Below are 22,643 nucleotides of genomic sequence, written 5' to 3'. Positions count from 1 at the left end.
CCAAACGCCTATTTTGTAATGTTTTATTTAATTTGTAAGAATTTCAAGTTGAGATTTTAATTTAATTGAATGTTAAATATGCCCAATCTAACACTACAGTGAAGAAAGAAAAAAATAAAATAAAATCAGAAGGACCTAAAAAATAAAAATTTCCCTATTAATAGAAACAAAAAATTGTAGGGGAGGAGAGGGAGCCCAACCGTATTTGGCGTGAATAACCACGGAGTCGTTAAAGACGACCCAAGTAGGAAAGGAAAGGAAAGACTAATAAATTCAACGCTCTCTTTAGTCAGTCTTGTGAAGTCGTCTCTCTTTTTTTTCTCCTCGCTACGGCTCCTTTTCATTCGTAAATTTATTTAACCCAAAATTGGCCATTGCTCTTTCTCTGCTACTCCTGTTATTCCCAGCAGATTTTCCCCGTTGAACCCATAATTCTGCTGGAAATTAGGTTCGCTTTCTTTATTTAGTAGATATAGCTTTTCTATACTTTGTTTTACGTTTCTTTGAGTTTCTTGCGATTGAATTTTAGTAACCCTTGTTTTACAAGTGAAGTTGAAGTATTACATATAAGTTGGTGATCGTTTTCGTTTTGATGATCACAAGAAACTTTGCCATCTGTTTGTCAGAGCAGTGTGTTTACTCTGTTGTTCATGCACCCATAATTCTATATTTATCCCAATTATTTCATGGAAAAGGCAAATTTTTAATTATTTCCTGGTTTTAAAATTATCAAAGAGGGTTTTTTGTTGAAAGACTCACATGCAATGCCTATCAAGTGTTGCTTCTGTTGTTGCAAAAAATTTTGGCATTCATGTCCAGACAAGTAAAACTAGCCTCAGTGAAGCATGTTATAGATCATGAAATTTTTTGAGGATCAGTTGTATAGGAAAATCATTCTTCTTCCCTTAAAATTTCTATCAGAGCAAAACAGACTTGACATATCTATGTTACAACAACAAAAAACAACGCCTCAGTCCCAAACAAGTTGGGTATCTATCTTACTTATTGAAAAATAATTGACATGAAGATATGATTGGAAGATAATGAATTTGACAAAATAATTACTCTCAAATTATCTCTTAATTTTTTTAATAGAAAAACTGAAATTCAATGTCTAGTACCTAGCTATGTGAATATAACTTCTACTTCAAGGGGAATTTATGTTACTTAACAACTAGACATTCGTTTTTTTAGTATTGGAAGGGAAAGCGAACTTAGAGTGGAAGTTCTAAGAAGAGCAGTAACCTATTCCATAATGAATCTAATTTTATGGTAAAAAAGTTAACTTATGGTAAGTCTTATCTTATCCAAAAAAAGAAAACTCAACTTATGGTTTTCTCTTGGTACACGTTTTTCTTTCCTAAAGAAAATTATAATTTGAATGCATTGTAATAGATTCCCAGCAGTGTGGAAGTATTTGAGCAAAAGTATACAGATCTATCTGTCTCAGGAGATGAATACATGTTCACTTAATCATCTCTGTTGCTTATGCAGTTTTTTCAGTTGTCTCAGTATGCTTTTGTCTGAAAACCTTGGTTCACTGAGGATGGTAGTTTTTCAGTTTCCTCCTGCAGTCTTGGAAATCTGCTATTTGCTTTACTAAGTTGCATTAAGTAATCCTGCTTACTTTAGAAATTTGTTTCGGTACTCGTCAAACTTTTATTTGTTTGTTAGATTTTGTAGTTTCTGTTGACAAAGAGTTGTGAAGTCATTTTGCACCTTTTTTCTTTAAGCTGTCAAGCTTCGTGACAATTTTTTTTTCATTAAAATGCTGTTGATTTCCTCTTGCAGGTTGAGTATCTGAGGGATGGAGACTTTTGAAAAAGATGATATGCCGATGTTATCACCATCATTTCCGCAGTCCGATGAAAATGATGGCTTTCAAAATCGACGTTTTACGTACAGGACAAGGAGTGCATCCTTATCAATGCCAACGAGCTCTATGGATTCCTTTGGAAATGATAGTAGTTTTGTAGGCTATACCGGTCCTTTGAGAAGTGAGGGGCGAACTTCATTGGTTCATATGAGCGGGCCATTATATATTAGTCGCAAGCCTGAGAATAGCTTTCGGCCCACTCCCGCTGCAGTAGTGCACAAACCATCTCTGCCTGCAACAGAAAAATATCCTTCAATTGGCAGTGCAGAACGAAATGGTTGGCCTAATAATGACTACACTGGAAAAAATGAACATCTATTGAAGTCTGGACAACTGGGCATGTGCAGTGATCCTTACTGCACAACATGCCCAACCTATTACCATTTGAAAGCACGGGAAAAAAATTCAAAGTCTTCAGATATAATAGATCACAGGGTATTGCACTTTGCTCAAGCTAAATGTATGTCTTCCTAGCTATGTGCTATTATGTGATTTTTTTCAGTGTCTGGATTCTAGCTTTATCTACCATGCACACTATTTTCAAAATGTGCATTTTGTTTTTCATCTCACATAGTCAGAATTTCAGCTTTGACCACGTGTAGGGAGTTTCTACTTTTTATGGGCTTTCATTTTTGGTAAACTACTTTGCATGGCCAATCAAGTTTCCCTGTTTATGCATTCAAGTTGATGATAATGGTGAATCCATAATGCTCAAACTTTGATGTTATCCTTGCTTATGGTTTTTGCAATTACAAGAGCTTTGTGGTTTCCATTTCCAATATCAGTGATCTTTTCCATGTCTCAAATAAGATTTATAATCTGTATTCAGTGTAAACCATTTGTAAGTTCAATTGTATCTTTGTCCCTTTGTTCACCTATTATCCTTGTGCCTGAATATTTAAAGAATTTATTTCCGACGAGTACACGGTGCCTCTTATGTCAATGGTAGATAACTATATGTCTGTGATCCGCAGATATTAAAAGATGACAATGATGATTATATCATATGGTTGACTAGCAGTTCCAATACTAAAATACTTTACCCTTCCTCCCATTCTGTCTTTGCTTATGCTGATTATAGTTCTTTCTGGGCTTAGTGCGAATGTTGAAACATGGAAGATGTTCTAGTACCTTCCCGCAATGGTTCTCGAGGTGTTATAAGAATAACAAGGGATTGTGAAGTCCCCAGAAATAGATGAGTAAAAGTATACTGAAGCATAAGATCTTTCGTCAAAAAGTGGTCTAAGCTTCTTCCATTTATGTTTCTATAGTTATGATGAGTCTTGAGTAATAATGGTTGCCTCCTCAAAGTTAGTTGAGGCTCTGAGCACATGGTGTTCCATGTCATTTCCTGAAAAGGAAATAAAAGAGAGTAATAGAGTAGTTATGTCCTTTCTTCTTCTTCTCTCTTTTTTATTGTCGCTTTTTCTGGATTTGCTTTGTTATAGGTACTTCAGATGTTGCTCTTAGATACTTTTATCTCATTTCCAATGAATTTCAAAGGATGCACTGGATTTTAAGCTGTCTAACTTCTCACTTTTTTGCTCTTATTGTGCTCTACAGTTCCATAATATGCTGTATGGAGATGCAAAAGGATGGGCAAAGAGAACTTGTTCTTTCTTGCATCCATATATTCCTGGTGTCATGAATCCTCATGCGAAGATTGTCCAGAAGTGGAACAAATTTTTTGTCATCTCATGCCTATTTGCAGTATTTATAGATCCCCTGTTCTTCTTTTTGCTTTATGTCCAACAGGTATTCTTTTGAAGTTCTATGAAAGTGAAATCACTTTCCCTTCTATTATTTGGTTATGTAGGATAAATCATACATATTTTTGTGTAAACTGTCACTTGTGCTACTTTACTTAGACCTGGGTGCATGCAGCGTATTTCCATACTGCACATTATTTGACATGTTTTTACCTGGATAAGAAAGAATCAAGTCATTCTGTCTCTCACCTACTAAGTTTTACTACTATCTAAGATGTGCAAATTCATTTCTCTCAAAGTAGGAAGTGAATAGATCGGTGAAGAGATGATAGCTTAATTAAGATAATGAAAGTATGTCCTTCTGAATTTTAGTGAGCATGACAGGCATACACAAATATGTAAAATGATCACTCCATCACCTTGTGCATACTGAAATTAAAGTATCCTTTCTGTATTTTTGCTTTATGGGAGCTTTCTATTCTAGAAACTGTGAAGGAACCAAAGCTCCTATAATTGCCATGCATAATAAAGAACATAACTTTCATGCAATATCAATATTCCCCCCATGGCCCTAGGATGCAGATGACCTATCAATTATAAAGACTACAAAAGGTTTGCGCTGAAATAAATGAACAGTATTTACTAGCTATGTAAGATGGGTTTTTCATTCCAATACTTAAACAAGATCATGCCGTGGAAAATCTAATTCAGTCTAGAGTAGGCCACTCCGAGCTCAAGAACATCGAGCTGCTTTGTTATGCCTGAGATGAATGACCATTATCTCTTCAACTGAAGTTATTCTCGGAGGTTTTATGTTTTCAGGATAAGAGTTTAAACTGTTAAAGCAGAATTCATATGCTTTTGTAGGCATGTTGTGATCTTGAGACCTTCCACTCCTTTAAATTTTTGTTCATACAAGACATTCCTTTCTTTCTATGGATCTTGAATCTAAAATATTTGTTGTTGTTAGGTATTTACATGGAAATTTACACTCTGTCTTTCTCATTGGAATTTTTCCATAGTGCCAGAATCTTCTGTGTATGGTAAACAAGGTTTACAATTGAATAAGTTTTCTCTAAAGATCAATCTTCTTGTTTTGTTTCTAGGGAAACAAATGTATAGTACTAAATTGGCCCATGACAACAACTATTGTGATTTTGAGGAGCATCACTGATATCGTTTACTTAGTTCACATCCTTCTTCAGGTAACAGTTCCCACTTCTCTCTGCAGAATCCTCTTTTCTTTCTGATTAGCAACAGTAATATTTATCTGTGCAATATTCTTTGTGCACCATTTGAGCTGTCATCTGGTGCTCTTCTTTTCCTGGTCACCTGTCAGCATAACTGGCCTTTTGGTTATTTCGTTGATTTTTTAATATATATACTGTCTCTCCAGAATGATACTTCTAGATTGACATTTTTATTCTTCTGCAGATTAAAGCTAATCTAAAAGTTTTTATTGGCACCTCAACTGCATCCAATTTAATGCTTAGTTAATTCAATGAGCCAACCAACTAGTTAATAGATTTTCAAAAGCTGGTTGACCTTACTCTCGTACTCCCACTTTCCTGCATAGAGACAAGTGAGAGACTTACTTTTGTTCATCTTGTCTATTATTTCAATAATGTGTGGGTACGTGATGCCAACCTTTTGCAGTTCCGCTTAGCTTATGTTGCTCCTGAATCTAGGGTGGTGGGAGCAGGTGACCTGGTTGACCACCCTAAAAAGATTGCTATAAATTATCTTTCTGGATACTTTGTCCTTGACTTCTTCATCGTACTACCACTTCCTCAGGTAAATGTGCCTTCCTTCTCTTCTGTTTCTCTAACCTACATTTCTGTGTACTCCATAATTCAGATACACTAGGACTCAATACTGATAGAATTAGTAATGGCACCCACTTTTTAACTGGTTGTAGTAGGACAACCTTATGTTGATTTTATCGTACCCAACCTGTAGGAGTTAAGTTTTTAGTAATGTTAATTCCCTTGTTGCCTTCTCTGGCACTTCTTGGTTTTGGAGGTATAATTAATATATTTGCTATGTGCAGATCATCATATTATTGGTTTTGCCCAAGTCTATTGCATCATCTGGGGCAAATTACGCGAAGAATCTATTGAGGGCAGCTATACTACTCCAGTATATTCCTAGGTTGTACAGGTTTTTGCCTTTGCTAGCTGGCCAGTCTCCAAGTGGTTTTATATTTGAGTCAGCATGGGCAAATTTTGTCATAAATCTTCTCACTTTTGTTCTATCGAGCCATGTGGTGGGATCATGCTGGTATCTTTTTGGTTTACAGGTGAAAACTTGTTCTTCACCGTGCTTAGTTGTTCTGTTCCTTCAATTTAATTATGTCTTTTGTTGATGATATAGCCATTACTTTTACTTCTTATTACACTTCTGAGGGTAGAGGGGTTTGCGAGAATGCGTGAAACAAATATGTTGAAAATTTTTAAGTGCTTTCTACCAGTTGCCTTGTCCTTGTTTCCAAAATCATACTCGGAATTAACTTTTTTCCTTCCATCTCTAGAGGGTGAATCAATGCCTTCGAGATGCTTGTCGTAGCTCAAACATAGCAAGATGTACGGAATTCATAGACTGTGGTCATGGCACCGATTTCAGAAAGTTTCGGTCGGATACAACATGGGACCAGTGGAAGAACAATTCTGATGCAGTTACTTGTTTTACTAATGGTGGTTTTGACTATGGAATTTATGAACAAGCTGTTAATCTAACCGCTGAAGGGAGTGTTGTCACAAGATATGTGTACTCATTGTTTTGGGGCTTCCAGGTATCTTAACCCAGCATTCATGGTTGTGAGTGTACGATTTGCGTATTTCTAATACTAGCTGTATTAAAAAATGAAATTTGTATCACATGCTCTAGTGGATGTGATAGCTGCAGAGCTCTTGATATTTCTATATAACTTCAGATTTATGTAAGAGTACTTCTTTATAAAAAATTATTAACTTTTTTCTGGAGTACTTTCAGTTGACTTCTGTGTTCCCAAACATTTTGGTCGAGTACTATGGCAGGCAAAAGCTTTATTGTTTTGTAGGGAATTCCAGATTTTAGATACACATTGCGTGATAAGTTGTTCAGATATTGTCATACCTTTTCCATATGTTTAGAAACTAGGGTGAGGGAGGCAGAGAACAGAAATTACAAGTAGGAAAAGTAGCACGGTCTTCATCTGCTGGGATGTACTATTAAACTTAAATTGGGGTTATCTGCTAAAAACTACGTTAGATCTGTTTTTGGATGTCTTCAAAATGGACTTAATTTTACCAAAGATGATGAGAACGTCAACTCGGAGAGATCATTTCTTATTTCGTGCCAGAGCAACCTCAGAAATTATTAGGCCCCCAAAAGAAGTTATAGCTCTCTTTCCACTTTGCTTCCTTATTCCAAACAAGGCATCGGAAATTACCTTCCTTTATCATTCCCTAGCTTCCAGACGTAGGACTAGGAGTCGAACTGATATGATTAGTATTTGGAATTCTATTTCATACGTGTTTTTGGTTTCATTATGCTAGTTTTTTGTTTACATCTTTTGTAAACTTTTTGTCTTTGTGGAGCTGAATATCTTAATTTTACTTCTTGACTTTGAAACTGATGTGCGTAATATTGAACCACTGTACTTTTATCTCATACGCAACCTAGGTTCTCTTGTTTCTTCTTTGTGTCTGTAGAAGGAATTCCAGTTTCATCATGCATTTTGGATATACTTTTGGTCGCTTTTTTGTTGGATGTAAGAAAAGTTCACCAAAGGGAATCTGATACCCAGGCTGAAGAACAATTTGATGAAGTGAAATTCTGTATCTCCAAGTCGTGCAAGTTTTGATGAAGTTTGCTCTCAAGCCAAAAGACAATTAGCTCTTTTTTTCTGTGTTTCTCATGCCCCCCCCCCCCCCCCCAAAAAAAAAAAATGCACTGATGGTTTGATGCGATCTGAGCACATTAGCAGCTCACTGAATCCCACGAGAATTAGGTTATATATGCTATCAAAGCGATCTTGTAATATGCGTTATTTGAGAGATCGATTTGGTTGTGAATAGGAGGATCTACAACAAGTCAAATAATTTGCTCACACTTGAGGTGAAAATGAGTCAGGGTTAAGAAGTTTGTCAATGAGAAATGGTGTTATGAAATTGATTTGACCTAATGCTCAAATCTTAGGTTAACAAGCATAAACTGCACATATTTATTTCTCTGAAGTAAGATTGTTATTTTTAGATACAATTGGAAACTATGAATTTTCTAAGCATATAAGTTCTCCTTAGGTCAATATATATCCTTAGATCCTTCACTATGCAAGTACCATGGCACTAGCTTTCATAAAATGGTAGCCTCCCTAAATATGCGATGTCTGTCTTCATTGAATTGCATATTCTAGGTAATCTTGGTTCAAAGACACCCTTTCGGTTTAGATCTTAAAACAAAATTCAGCTAAAATGTCAATGGAATCATTAAGAGATTGAATCCTTCTTTTGATTAAGATCAAACTCGCAGGCCGGTGAAAATCTGGCTTCAGCAGGACTACATCAAACATGGTTTAGGCCCTCACCACTCAATGGAGAAACTAGAATAGGAAGCTTGGTTCTCGGATGTTCCTCCCTATTCTTCTCTTTTCTCCCTTGAATCCTCTAAAAACTGATGTTCTCTTTTCCATTTCCACGTTCCTCAAGGGGGCAGAAAGTTCCCAAGAAATCTGAAGATTTTATATTATTGAAGTTGACAAAGTTGGTGCAAGTTGCAGAACTGCCTGGTGACTTTATTCTGCTTTGCCGCTGATACAGGGTCATTGAAGTGCTGCGAGAATTCTTCAGTGCTGTAGTGCTGAAGATAATACTTGTTTCTTGCTAGTTTCTTCCAACGCCACAGCAGCTAATCTTGTAGCGCCACGGCAGTGCACTCTTCTGCTTCTACTCTTCTTTCTCACTCAATCTTACTACCTTTCTTCTTTCCTCCATAATTAAATTTATTGAGTAATAGATTATCACAAACATTAGAAACCTAACTTTGATTGAGCATATCTTGGCACAATAACATCAAATACGATTTCATCCTATCCTGACACAAGCCTGGAGTTTTAGACATTGCATTCATTAAGTTATTTGTGTCATTTAGTGTGGAAATTATACTTCTGACCCATGTTTTTTAAATGGTGTGTTTACAAAGCAAATTAGTACACTAGCTGGCAATCAAATCCCGAGTTATTTTGTGTGGGAAGTTATTTTCACAATGGCTATAATCGGAATGGGACTCCTACTTTTTGCCCTCCTGATTGGAAATATGCAAAACTTTCTGCAGTCTCTAGATCGCAGGTAATTTTTTTTTTTTTTTACTATGCTAACTGAACTAGTTCAGTATTTGTGTATGCCAAGGAGGCCTATTTTTAAAGTAACATACTTGATGCTTGTGGATAATCATGATTGTTATTCTATTTTAGTCTATTCAGGGACCGCTAACAGTTAACTGAAGAGATTTATTGCGTGGGAGAGTTACTATAATATTCTGCAAACATGAGTTATACATAAGTATTTTGTAACTATTTCTCTCAACCGAACATGAAGCCATTGCCTCTTCTCAAGAAAAAAATTAGTTTTATGTGGGAAATTTGAAAAGTGAAATACCTGGAGGAACATTTTTGTATGACAAAACTATTTGGTCATGTAGAAATTTTGGGACATTGTTCACCAGCCTTATTGTATAACATGATAAAAGTTCTCTTACTTGGATGTAATTGTTCGATTCTTATTATCTCTTTGCATTGATTGTGCACCACTTTTTGTGCAACTGTCGATGAGTATTATGTTTTCTCTGCAGGAGGTTAGAAATGTCTCTGAGACGTCGTGACGTTGAACAATGGATGAGCCATAGGCGCTTGCCAGAAGAACTGAGAAGGTAGCCTTTAATGCTCTTTTTCCTTGACATCTAACTCTAAACTCTGCAGTTTTCTTCTCCTTTCCCTGGATTGAGTGCACGCCTGATCTGCTATTCATCATCATATCTCGCACGTATCGTCATACTTCATTTACTCTGGACCCCAGTCAAAGCTTGAAATTTTTGCTAGATGGAATTGTGTTTCTCGACTTTGCATTCCACAGACTAGGATATCACAGTTTAGGAATTATTAAGATTCTATTTATATTTAGCTCAATGTGGCCTTAAGTCTTGTATGTTTAGTTATGTGGGATGCAAGTACAGAGGAAGCTCAAATTAAGTATATTTCTGATTGATTGTTTGGATATAAATTTTAGTTTTATGAGATGTTACCTGGTTATTAGTTGTCTATATTTAACCAAGTTTATAGTCCTGAATAGTCCTGACTAATTTTTAGTTGTATCCTTTGGCAGTCACTCTTGCAAGTGGGTCTGAGAGTTGGGTGCCTAAATATTCTCTTTTATTTGTTTAATTAAATTAGAGTTGGATTTGAGAGTTGACATTTAAAGATCTTGATATCCTTGTGAGGGTTAAGGACTTAAAATTCCTTCCCCAGTTTATTTTGAACTGCACTTGCACACTTGTCTTGTTTTCCTTCAATTGTCCCGCATCAGAAGTGTTACACACCCATTGGAGTTCTCTATAATGTTATGTAACTCCAACTGTAATATTAGGGCGATATCTTAGATGGACCACAGTGAAACTTCCTTTTTATTGTTCTAGAAATATGGATGAGTCTGTCATGGTATTTCTTTTATTCAGGCAAATTAAAGCACCAGTAGTTTGATCAATGTTAATCCAAAATGATAAACTACCATGTGTCTTAGAAATGAGCTTTTAGTGAATCCATTCCCATTACTTGCTACAAGAAAACCTAAAAGCATGATCGTCTCCCCTGTAGGAGAGTTCGGGAGGCAGAGAGATATAATTGGGCCGCTACCAGAGGGGTCAATGAAGAAATGCTACTAGAGAACCTTCCTGAAGACCTTCTAAGAGATATACGGAGACATCTTTTTAACTTCATCAAAAAGGTGAATTCCAGCTGGACTATCATTTGGATCATTCATCTTCTCTTTATTCTGTTATTCCTCATGCTTTTCATAGACAAGCTCACTTGCAGTACATATATTGTGATTGGAACCATTGAGTTTAGCCAATCAAGGTCTGGATTCTGAAACATGTCATTTTTGTGTGAATTTTTGTTTAACCAGATTAATAGGAAAAAGGGGGCTTTCCTGGTTTGGGTTAGATTTAAGCTGTTTGCTTTTCTCAATGGCTCTTTATATTGAACGTATAATTTTTCATCATTACTTTCATATTATGTTATTGATTTGCAGGTTCGGATATTTGCACTTCTAGATGAACCCATCATAGATGCCATCTGTGAGAGATTAAGACAGAAAACATACATAGCAGGAAGCAAAGTTTTATACCGTGGTGGTCTGGTTGACAAAATGGTTTTCATAATTCGGGGTAAGATGGAAAGTATTGGAGAAGATGGAAACGTGGCCTCCTTGTCTGAAGGGGATGCCTGCGGGGAAGAACTCCTCACATGGTGCCTTGAGCACTCTTCGATAAACAGAGGTGATATAGATCTTTTGAAAATTGTCTTGTGAGTGCACCTTTGGCATATATGCATGATATAATGTTAGCTCTTTTTATTTTTGGTTATAAAATCGATTCATCAGCTTCGCTTGAACTCCACCATTTCTTGTTATCCAAATAGGTACTCTCCATATTATTCAAATTATCACTGAAAGCTCCTTTGACTCAGCTACCTTTTCTCTTCTTGAGGCTCAGCTACCCCCTTTTCCCCCTCAAGGCAAATACGGCATGAAATTTGAAAAAGAAATATAAAAGATATGCTTATCTATGCATGGATGAGTTGAACATGAAATAACCCCTACAAAGAGATGATGAATGGCGGAAAAGTGAAATGTACAAAAGGATGAAGGTATTATGTCAGGTAAATGCAGGCTAGACCTATGGAACAAGTCTGGAAGCTGTGATGAGTGAACTTAATATCAAGGAAGTATTGACGGAATTCTTATCTATTGACAATTATGGCTGAACTATTGCATCTTTTTCCCAGTAGAAGATTAACCTCTCAAGGTATGAATGGAAGTGTGGACTAGCATCCGAAGTACCATTTAGCTGCAACAACAACATACCCAATATTATCCCACACCGTGGGGTCTGGGGAGGGTAGTGTGTACGCAGACCTTACCCCTATCTTGTGAGGATAGATAGGTTGTTTCTAATAGAGCCTCGGCTCAGGAAATCATAAGCACCACATTAATGAAAATATAGGCACGAATGGACAGTACCAAAAAGCCATATAAAAGCAGAATAAAAACAACAAGATAGTAAGGTGATCAACAATGAAAGAAAACAACGGTTAGTCATAAAAACCTACTACCAATAGAAAGCGAAACTGCATGCCAATACTACTGTTATGAACACTCTAGACTACCTACTCTACTACCCTAATCCTCGACCTCCATACCTTCCTATCAAGGGTCATGTCCTCGGTCAGCTGAAGCTGCGCCATGTCTTGCCTAATCACCTCTTCTTTGGCCTACCTCTACCTCTCCGTAGGTCCTCCAATGTCAACCTCTCACACCTCCTCACCGGGGTATCTGTGCTTCTCCTCCTCACATGACCTGAAGGTGTTGGTTTATGTTTAGTCAACAATGACATGCCAATTGGAAGAGTTGGTGGAAAGAGTTGGTGTGGATGCTAGGGGGAAGCTTCCTCCTTTGATGTCCCATGACATCAAGAGGAGGTAGTTTGATGTCACCAATGACATCAAGAGGAGGTCTTTACCTCTATAAATAGATGCACTCCTTCATTTGTAGAAACCATCCCAAAAATAATACAACACATTGTAGTGAGTAGAGAGTTAAGAGAGAAATTCTCTTAAGTGTAATTGGGAACTCTCCCCTTCCTTTGTTAATATTAAAAAGGCAACTGTTCTCTGGTGGACGTAGGATTATTTTGATCCGAACCACGTTAAATCTTGTGTTCTTTCTTTTACGTTTCCGCTAACAATTGGTATCAGAGCAACATGATTCTTTAACGATCCAAGGAGGAAGAACAAGCAAAGATGAGTTCCATGAAGTTTGAAATTGATAGATTCAGTGGACGCAACAACTTCAATATCTGGAAGATCCAGATGATGGCGTTACTGCGGAGGGAAGGTTCAATCCATGCTATTGACGGAAAGTATCCTAAGGATATATCAACTCCCGATAAGGAGAAGATTGAAGGGGATGCATTGAGTGCAATCCAACTATCCCTTGCACCTAACGTGCTTTGTGAAGTGAGTACGGGTACCGAAGAGACGGCCAAACAGTTATGGGAAAAGCTAGAAGGGCTATACCAAGACCGATCAGTGACAACAAGGATGTTGTTACAACGGCGTCTTCACACATTTAAGATGGGGTCAGGTACTTCGTTACAAGATCATTTAGATGCGTTCAATAAACTTGTCATGGACTTACAGATTGCAGGAATTAAAAAGGGAGGAGGAGACGCTTGCATGTGCTTTGCTATTTTCATTGACTTCAGGATATCGTGATATTGAGAATTCAATGATGTATAGCAAGGAGCCTATCAAGCTTGAGCAAGTGCGGCAGGCACTTAACTCTAGTGATGTGCGGAGGCACATTGAAGGAGATAGAGATGACCAGGCAAGTGGGCTCTTTGTGAGAGGCCGGACTAGCCAACAGGGAAAGAGCAAATCAAAGCACAGATCAAAGTCTCGTGTGAACAAGAAGAATACAGAGTGTTGGGGTTGTGGCAAGAAGGGGCATTTTGAACGAGACTGCTCAATGTCAAAGTCCAAGGAAAAGGCGAGTGCATCCACAATTGAACAGGTACATGATTTTGATAATGATTATGTACTAACAACATCGTGTAATAATAATAGTAGTTATGGAAACAAATGGGTGTTAGACTCTGCTTGCACTCTGCATATGACGTTCCGAAAAGACTGGTTTAGCAGCTATGAGAAAAGTGGAGGAACCGTAGTAATGGGCAATAATGCAACTTGTGCAATAGTTGGCATTGGCTCAGTTCGGGTTCGCTGCCATGATGGAGTCGTGAGGACTATTACACAAGTCCGTCATGTTCCTGATCTGAAGAAGAATTTGATCTCCCTGAGTACTCTGGATGAACAAGGCTACAGGTACATGAGCGAAGCAGGAACTATAAAGGTGACTAAAGGTTCTTTAGTCATGCTGAAAGGCAAGCTGGAGAACGGCCTTTACACATTGGCCGGAAGCACCATTGTTGGCTCTGCAAATGCATCTACAGTGCAGTTATCTAATGATGACAAGGCAAGACTATGGCACATGAGACTGGGTCATATGAGCGCACGTGGACTGGAGATGTTGAGCAATCGTAACCTTTTGGAAGGTGAGAAGATCAGCACACTTGACTTCTGTGAGCACTGCGTTCTAGGGAAGCAAAAAAAGGTCAGCTTCAGCACTGGCAAACACAAGACAAGAGGAGTGCTAGACTACATCCATTCAGATTTATGGGGTCCCTCTAAACTTCCATCGAAGGGCAAAAAGAGGTATCTTCTCACTTTTATTGATGATTTCTCACGAAAGGTTTGGGTGCATTTTTTGAAGGCAAAAAGTGATGCTTTTGAAGCATTTAAAGAGTGGAAGATTTTGGTTGAAAATCAAATGGAGCGGAAAATCAAGTATCTTCGCACAGACAATGGCTTGGAGTTTTGCAATGAAGAGTTTAATGAATTCTGCAAGGTTCATGGGATCTCAAGACATAGGACTGTCAGGCATACCCCACAGCAGAATGGAGTTGCCGAGAGAATGAACAGAACTCTTCTTGAAAAGGCTCGTTGTATGCTCCTACAAGCCAAAATGTCCAAAGTATTTTGGGCTGAAGCAGTTCACACTGCTGCTCATATTGTCAATCGATCTCCAGCATCGGCAATTGACTTTAAGACTCCGAATGAGGTATGGTCAGGTGAACCCTCTAACTATTCATACTTACGAGTATTTGGGTGTCCAGCTTATTATCACGTTAATGAAGGAAAGCTTGAACCAAGGGCTAAGAAGGACATATTCGTAGGGTATGTGGATGGAGTAAAAGGGTACAAACTTTGGTGTTTGTCTTTACTCAAATTTATAGTTAGTAGAGATGTCACCTTTGATGAATCCTCTATACTTGATCCCCGTAAAGTTTCCGTGGAGTTTTCAGGAAACAAGAACGACGAGCAGGTGGAGCTTCCGGTGGAGCTTGCCAAGGAAAAGGATCAAGAGACTCAGGTTAAAGATGAGTCAGAAGATGTAGACCTTGAAGAACTTGCTGTCAATGAACCATACACAATTGCGAAGGGGAGGGAGAAGAGGCAGACACGAGAACCGGAACGCCTTATAGATCAAGCAAACTTGATTGCATATGCGTTCGTAGCTGCACAAGAAGAGATTAAGGATCTGGAGCCCTCCTCGTATATTGAAGCAACTTCTTGCAAGGATGTTGTACAATGGCGGTTAGCCATGACTGAAGAGATGGAGTCTCTTCACAAGAATCAGACATGGGTCTTAGTGAAAAGACAAAAGGGGAAGAGGACAGTTGGATGCAAGTGGGTCTACCGAAAGAAAGAGGGAATTCCTGAAGTGGAAGATGCTAGGTTCAAGGCGAGATTGGTTGCAAAAGGATTCAGTCAGAAGGAGGGAATTGACTACAATGAAATTTTCTCTCCAGTCGTGAAGCATAGCTCAATTCGCGTGCTACTAGCATTGGTTGCCCAATTTGACTTGGAGCTTCAACAGCTTGATGTCAAAACTGCTTTCTTACACGGTGATCTAGAAGAGACAATCTATATGGATCAGCCTGAAGGTTTCCTAGCTGAGGGAAAAGAAGATCACGTATGCCAACTAAAGAAGTCTTTGTATGGTTTGAAGCAATCCCCTAGACAGTGGTACAAGAGGTTTGATGCATTCATGACTACACATGAATTCTCAAGGAGTGCATTTGATAGCTGTGTGTATCACAAGAAGATGTCTGGTAACTCAATGATTTATTTACTGTTGTATGTTGATGATATGCTTATTGCTGCTAACAACATTACAGAGATAAATGCTTTGAAGAAACTGTTGAGTAAGGAATTTGACATGAAGGATTTAGGAGCTGCAAAGAAAATCCTTGGTATGGAGATTTCAAGAGAAGACGGTGTTGTACATCTTTCTCAGAAGAGGTATATTGAAAGGGTTCTCAAGAGATTCAATATGCATACGTGCAAGCCTGTAAGTACACCATTAGCTCCTCATTTTAAACTTTCAGAGTTACAAATGCCTCAGTCCGAGGATGAGGTGGAGCATATGTCAAAGATTCCTTATGCCAGTGCAGTTGGTAGCATTATGTATGCTATGGTATGCACACGTCCAGATATTGCTCAATCTGTAAGTGTGGTAAGTAGATACATGTCCAGCCCAGGAAAGAGGCATTGGGAAGCTGTCAAGTGGATATTGAGATATCTCAAAGGAGCTTCTGGTGTTGGTCTGACCTTTCGAAAAAGTGGTGGAGGTATTTCAATTCTCGGTTATGTAGATTCTGACTATGCAGGAGATCTTGACAGAAGAAGGTCCACAACTGGATACATCTTTACCCTCGTTGGCAGTGCCGTTAGTTGGAAGTCGACTCTGCAGTCGATTGCCGCTTTGTCTACGACAGAAGCAGAATACATGGCAGCAGCGGAGGCGGTGAAGGAAGCTATCTGGTTGAAAGGTTTAGTAGCGGAATTGAGTTTGGTTCAGCTGGAATCAACTCTTAGATGTGATAGTCAGAGTGCTATTCATCTAATGAAAAATCAGAGATTTCATGAGCGCACTAAACACATTGATGTCAGATTTCATTTTATTCGAGATGTTGTTGAAGAGGGAACTATCAAGGTCGTGAAGGTTATCACAGACGATAATGCTGCAGATATGTTGACCAAGATAGTCCCACTCGCTAAGTTTGCACACTGCAAGGACTTGGCGGGGGTGTGCATCAACTGATGCAACTCCGAAGAGAACAGTTGTTAGGTGGAGGTGGTATGTTCAACAATGGTTTGATTCTTCTTGTTTCTTACAACGGGGTTGCCCAGTAAGCTTAGAAGTTTTGGCCAGAGTTGTTCACACGCACGCTCGAAACGCAAACCAAGGTGGAGATTGAAGATGTTGGTTTATGTTTAGTCAACAATGGCATGCCAATTGGAAGAGTTGGTGGAAATAGTTGGTGTGGATGCTAGGAGGAAGCTTCCTCCTTTGATGTCACCCATGACATCAAGAGGAGGTAGTTTGATGTCACCAATGACATCAAGAGGAGGTCTTTACCTCTATAAATAGATGCACTCCTTCATTTGTAGAAACCATCCCAAAAATAATACAACACATTGTAGTGAGTAGAGAGTTAAGAGAGAAATTCTCTTAAGTGTAATTGGGAACTCTCCCCTTCCTTTGTTAATATTAAAAAGGCAACTGTTCTCTGGTGGACGTAGGATTATTTTGATCCGAACCACGTTAAATCTTGTGTTCTTTCTTTTACGTTTCCGCTAACATGACCTAACCACCTAAGTCGCGCTTCCCGCATCGTGTCCTCAATAGGGGCCATACCCACCTTATCGCGAATAACCTCATTTCTGATCTTATCTAACCTGGTGTGCCCGCACATCCATCTCAACATCCTCATCTCTACTACCTTCATCTTCTGGACATGAGCGATTTTGACTGGCCAACACTCAGCCCCATACAACATCGTTGCTTTGACCACCACTCTGTAGAACTTACCCTTAAGTTTCAGTGGCACCTTATTGTCACACAAAACACCAGAAGCGAGTCTCCATTTCATACATCCCGCCCCAATACGATGTGTGGCATCTTCATCAATCTCCCCATCCCCCTGAATAATAGACCCAAGGTACTTAAAACTACCTCTCCTAGGGATGACCTGCGAGTCCAGCCTCACCTCCCCTTCCCCTCCTCGAGTCTCGCCACTAAACTTACACTCCAAGTATTCTGTCTTGGTTCTGCTCAACTTGAAACCTTTAGACTTCAAGGTCTGCCTCCATACCTCTAATTGCACGTTCACACCGTCTCGTGTCTCGTCAATCAATGCAATATCATCTGCAAATAGCATGCACCACGGCACCTCCCCTTGGATGTGGCGCGTCAGTGCGTCCATTGTCAGAGCAAACAAAAAAGAGCTGAGTGCGGACCCCTGATGCAACCCCATCATAACAGGAAAATGGTCTGAGTCCCCACCCACCGTCCTCACTCGGGTCTTTACTCCATCATGCATGTTCTTAATCAACCTAATGTAGGCAACAGGTACACCTTTAGCCTCCAAACATCTCCACAAAATCTCACTCGGAACTTTATCGTACGTTTTTCTAAGTCAATGAACACCATATGCAAGTCGTTCTTTCTCTCCCTATATTGTTCCATCAATCTCCTAACAAGGTGGATAACTTCTGTTGTCGAACGCCCCGGCATAAACCCAAACTAGTTCTCATAAATAGACAAACTCCTCCTTACCCTTAGCTCTACCACTCTCTCCGAGACATTCATAGTATGGCTAAGCAGCTTGATACCTCGATAGTTATTGCAATTTTGGGATATCACCCTTGTTCTTGTATACAAGAACCATCGTGCTCCACCTCCACTCTTCGGGCATCTTCTTCGTTCTAAAAATTACATTAAATAACCTAATGAGCCACTCCAAGCCTGCCTTGCCCGTACTCCTCCAAAACTCCACCCGGATTTTATCCGGCCTGGTCGCTTTTCCCCTGCTCATCTTACGCATAGCCCCCTTAACTTCATCATCTCTAATCCACCTATAATACCCAAAGTCACAACGATTCCCGGAAAGTTCCAAATCACCCAGTACAGTGCTCTCGTCCCCCTCCTCATTCAAGCGACTATGAAAGTAGGCCTGCTATCTCCGACGTATAAGCCCCTCATCCAACAAAACTCTACCTTCTTCGTCCTTGATACACTTCACTTGGTCCAAGTCACGTGCCTTCCTTTCTCGCGCCTTGGCTAACATGAACAACCTCTTATCCCCACCTCCGCCCTCAAGTTCCTCATACAAACGACTAAAAGTTGCAGTCTTGGCTGTCGTAACTGCCAGCTTTGCCTCTTTCTTAGCCAACTTATAATGTTCCCTATTCGCCCTCTTCTCCTCCTCGTCTTCACTTTCCACTAGCTTCAGATACGCTGCTTTCTTGGTTTCCACTTTTCCTTGCACCTCTACATTCCACCAACAGTCTCCCTTGTGACCACTAGAGTAACCATTTAGCTGCAGTCCTACTCAAATGTTAGATTGTAGTATGGGTGACCAAGCAAGAGGTTTTTCATTGATTCAAAGCTGATAATTATCAAGACTGAAAAATATCCAGCTCTAATGTGTGCATTCAAAATCTAGAGCACCCTATTGGCCAACTGAATGCAGATTTTAGTGCCAAATATAACATTTTTTCTGTGCTGAGTCAACCAACATTCTTAGCACAAGTGTTCATCTGTGAGTATTCTAGATCCATATGAAGCAGTAAGTTAAACCAGTAACCGGGCTCTTTACCAGGAATTTGGAGTGATGATTGCACTAGAAACTTGTCATATTAAGTTTGCTGTTGCATGCAACAAGCCCTTATGAGAAGCTTGTTCTGTGCATGTGATAATCAATTACAGTCAAAATTTGGCTGCTGAAGAACTTGTGTCGTGCAGAACTTCTGCATATTTTCCTTCCTTGGTGAACAGTTCTTATTTTGATCTTATACTAGGACAAATATGTAGAAAATTAAGGACAAATGTGTAGAAAATTCAAGTCTACAGCACACTAAGTATAATGCAAACTTCCCTGGATTAGTGTCTCTCTTGTCTTGTTCTTGATATGAAGCCGATATACAAACTAGAAAATCGAGTGGTTCCCCCCTTCTTTTCCATTTATCATTTGGTAGTGTAAAATCATAAATGATTCACCAAGGCTAGCCCTCTTACAATATAGACTAAATAAACCGGGAATGTCAAAAGCTGGATTTTATCGAAAACTTTGGTGTTGAGAGATGGCCATTCAGTGATCATAAGGATGTCAGGGTCAATTAGAATTTGGATTTGAGTCTACGTTTTGATGGTTTCAGATAAATATTTGCTTTGAACTTTCAATCAGTCTAATCACAGAGCTGACTTCCCCGTTTAATGAAGCGTACACAACTTAGTGAAGATAATTGAAAACCATATGATTGGCAGTTAAAACTTTGGCTGCCTTTAGTCTTCCTGGTTATCAGATTGCTTATCTAAAACTTCGATAAGCTCTGAGTGATTTTCCGATTTAGGAAGAGATGAAGTTGTGAATGTGAAATACATATTGTGATGGATATTTCCTAACATCGCTTTTCCTTTTGTCCTTTCAGATGGGAAAAAGATCAGAATTCCAGGACATAGATTACTGAGCAACAGACTTGTTAGGTGCCTAACAAATGTTGAAGCATTTATATTGCGAGCTGCAGATCTTGAAGAAGTCACTAATCTTTTCGCAAGATTCTTGAGGAGTACACGTGTTCAAGGTGCCATAAGGTAATTTAATTTTATAGCTACTGTATCTCCAATGGGTTTTTTTTTAAGACTTGAAGCTTGATGATAAACAAATAACGTGGCATTGATTTTCATGACTCTACTTGTAATGTCAGATCTGTAGAGTAGCCATACAGAATATGAGAAGTTCAACTAGAAGGGCCTCTCTGGACATGATGTCAGATTTACATGTTTATGTTTTAGAGTTAGGTGGTAGCGGTGGCGGAACTAGGTAGTGTCAAGGGGGTTCCCTTCATCGGAAATTACACTCTACAAATAAAGTAAAAATGATCTTTTTTATGTTATATGTGAGCTGTTGAATCCCCTTGACAAAAAGAAAAGTTCAAATATAGTAGTAAAGGGGGTTCAAAATTGCTTTAGGTCATAGGTTCAAGTTCCAATTGTGACATCCTTAAAGAAAATTTGAATCCCATTGTATAAATTTCTGGTTCCGCCACTAGGTGGTAGCTCCAAATCAGTGGGCCTTTACTCAAATAATATCACTAAGTAAAACCCATTCAGGTTTCTTTCTATACTTTCATTCCTAACCACCAGCAAAACTATAATCTATATCATTCTGCAGAATTAGAGAATAACAATTAGTTTAGCATACATACTTGTACTGTACTCTTCAACTCGAGGAAGTTAATCATCTTATTAGTTCAAAAAAATTGTGGAATGTTATGTTGTCTTTAAACTATCTCTTTTTGCAATCCAGAATGTTATGCTTCTGCGCCTCTTCTTCCTCACAGCCGAATGCCGCTTTTTCCTCATTCCTTGTCTCTTTGTTTTTGCTCCCCATTTCCCTTTTTTTGACATATCATAGGCTTGAAGTTGTTATCTCCATGGACTTTGGTACTTCTTTTTCGCTCTCTTATCTTCTCATCTTTTGCTTCGACGGATGTTTTATGGAACCAGGGGATGTGGGGGGGGGGGGGGATTGGATAGTACAATGAACTTTTCTGGTATCATAGCTGAATGGGATGGAACCTTATGTGCTAATTAAAAGCTTTTTAAATTGAAGGAAAAAGACTTACTATATTTATAGGTTTGCTTTCTTCTTGTTTCAAGCTCTTTGTCACCATGGGAACTATTTAATAGCTGATAATCGTTAAGGTATGAATCGCCATATTGGCGAGGGCTAGCAGCAAGGCGGATACAAGTTGCCTGGAGATACAGGAAGAAACGTCAAAGCCGAGCGGACTCTTCCAGCCCCCAACACTAATAACATTCTTACACTGTACTATTTCACAATAACTCGTTAGCTCTTCTGAAATACATTTAAATATATATTGTAATTATTTTAGTCTGTGTATCCAGTTCTATTTTTTGTATGTAGTATAGAATATAGTAGTGGTTGTCATTCAGAACTCGGACTGAATTTGTATTGAAATAATCCATAGATTAACCCCAGATGATCAGTTGATAATATTTAAAGATGATCTTGATGAAAAAATATTATTAACCTATTTTCCCTAATGGCTAATATAATATGTGTCAAGATGGATAATATAATGTAATGCTCTGCGTTATACACCAGTTTGTCGAAGTGGTCTTTACACTTGGTGTATGAAAAAATTAAGTTGATCAAGAGAAATGCATACAAGATCGAGAATCTGCATAACTTTCTTTTGTGTTTTCTGAACCTAATTTTAGGAAATGGTTCAAACCTTAAAGTCCCCCCACCCCCAAACACCCCCTCCCCCCACAATTCTCCCAAAAATAATTATGGCAAGTGCTAAGGCAGCAAAAAGATAGACAAGTTTCAGCTGTTTGGTCATCAATTCAGTGCAGTTGGCTATAATACACTGCCCTTTTATGGCACGACAGTTTACCTGTAGACCAATAAAGTTAATGCACGTGTAGTTATTTTCTGAACAAAGTACTACGTAGGCTAGTTTTATCTCTATTATTGTTTTAGTCTAAGTAGTTGACAATAAAAATGGTAATTAAAAGACAGGTGAGAATGTCCCCATATTTATGGAGTATGGACTGGTGAAGCAATTTGATATATCACTGGTTTTCTTCATTTAATTTCTGGCGTTTTCTTGTATCAGTCCAAGTATTTCTGATATGATGGTAAAGCAGGAGATATATACTTGTAGAAATTAAATGAGGGTAATTAAAGGCAAAAAAGTAATTACCCGTAAACATAACATGTTGTATCTTAATTCCTCTATCCTATATAGCTATGGAGTATGGAGTATTTAGAATTGTAGAATTAAATCTCATGCATGCCTTGTGCTATCTCCCCCCCCCCCCCAGATTTTCATAATGTACTGAATATCCCAACAATTATATTCCTGATAATTCGATCAATCTCCATTTACTTGAGATTTTAGAATTGTTTAATTTATTGAAAAATGTCAATACTAAAGTAGAGAATGAAGCATGGTTAAAATCATATGTCAAATAATTGTTGAAGTTTGGCAAAATGCCAAAGTCCCACATTGGTTGGGAGTTAAGTTTGGAGGGGATTTTTCCCCTATAAAAGAAGGCCTAATGTTTAGGATTGAGACACACCTCTCA

General features: G+C 38.6%; 1 protein-coding gene across 3 annotated transcripts; it reads left to right on the top strand.

Annotated features, from left to right (window-relative positions):
• Nucleotides 1–263: 263 nt before the first annotated feature.
• LOC104213614 (probable cyclic nucleotide-gated ion channel 20, chloroplastic) lies at nt 264–21,448 on the top strand. Of its 3 annotated transcripts, none has more exons than XR_011406231.1 (13): nt 264–448; nt 1,792–2,311; nt 3,440–3,631; nt 4,692–4,790; nt 5,242–5,379; nt 5,636–5,884; nt 6,116–6,376; nt 8,767–8,912; nt 9,415–9,492; nt 10,433–10,562; nt 10,869–11,143; nt 11,258–11,643; nt 19,955–20,090. XR_011406231.1 is itself a non-coding variant. In XM_070171133.1 (13 exons), the coding sequence occupies exons 2-13, from the start codon at nt 1,808–1,810 to the stop codon at nt 21,217–21,219; spliced, it is 2,241 nt and encodes a 746-aa protein (XP_070027234.1). In that variant the 5' UTR covers nt 266–448; nt 1,792–1,807; the 3' UTR covers nt 21,220–21,283. The 3 variants fall into 3 exon arrangements, 2 of the variants coding, with proteins under 2 accessions (XP_070027234.1, XP_070027233.1); XM_070171133.1 differs by lacking the exon at nt 11,258–11,643 and adding an exon at nt 21,186–21,283 and having other exon boundaries at nt 266–448; nt 10,869–11,115; nt 19,955–20,117; XM_070171132.1 differs by lacking the exon at nt 11,258–11,643 and adding an exon at nt 21,231–21,448 and having other exon boundaries at nt 268–448; nt 10,869–11,115; nt 19,955–20,117.
• Nucleotides 21,449–22,643: the final 1,195 nt, after the last annotated feature.

Source organism: Nicotiana sylvestris, chromosome 3, assembly GCF_000393655.2.
Source record: "Nicotiana sylvestris chromosome 3, ASM39365v2, whole genome shotgun sequence".
Lineage (NCBI taxonomy): Eukaryota > Viridiplantae > Streptophyta > Magnoliopsida > Solanales > Solanaceae > Nicotiana > Nicotiana sylvestris.
The sequence above is the reverse complement of the archived record's forward strand: the minus strand, read 5'-3'. Positions and strand labels throughout refer to the sequence as shown.

Coding starts and splice junctions, on each gene's coding strand:
- LOC104213614 (XM_070171132.1), top strand. CDS start 1,808: ATGGAGACTTTTGAAAAAGATGATATGCCGATGTTATCACCATCATTT. Junction 9,493..10,432: donor TTGCCAGAAGAACTGAGAAG/GTAGCCTTTAAT, acceptor TCTCCCCTGTAG/GAGAGTTCGGGAGGCAGAGA. Junction 20,118..21,230: donor CGTGTTCAAGGTGCCATAAG/GTAATTTAATTT, acceptor ATAATCGTTAAG/GTATGAATCGCCATATTGGC.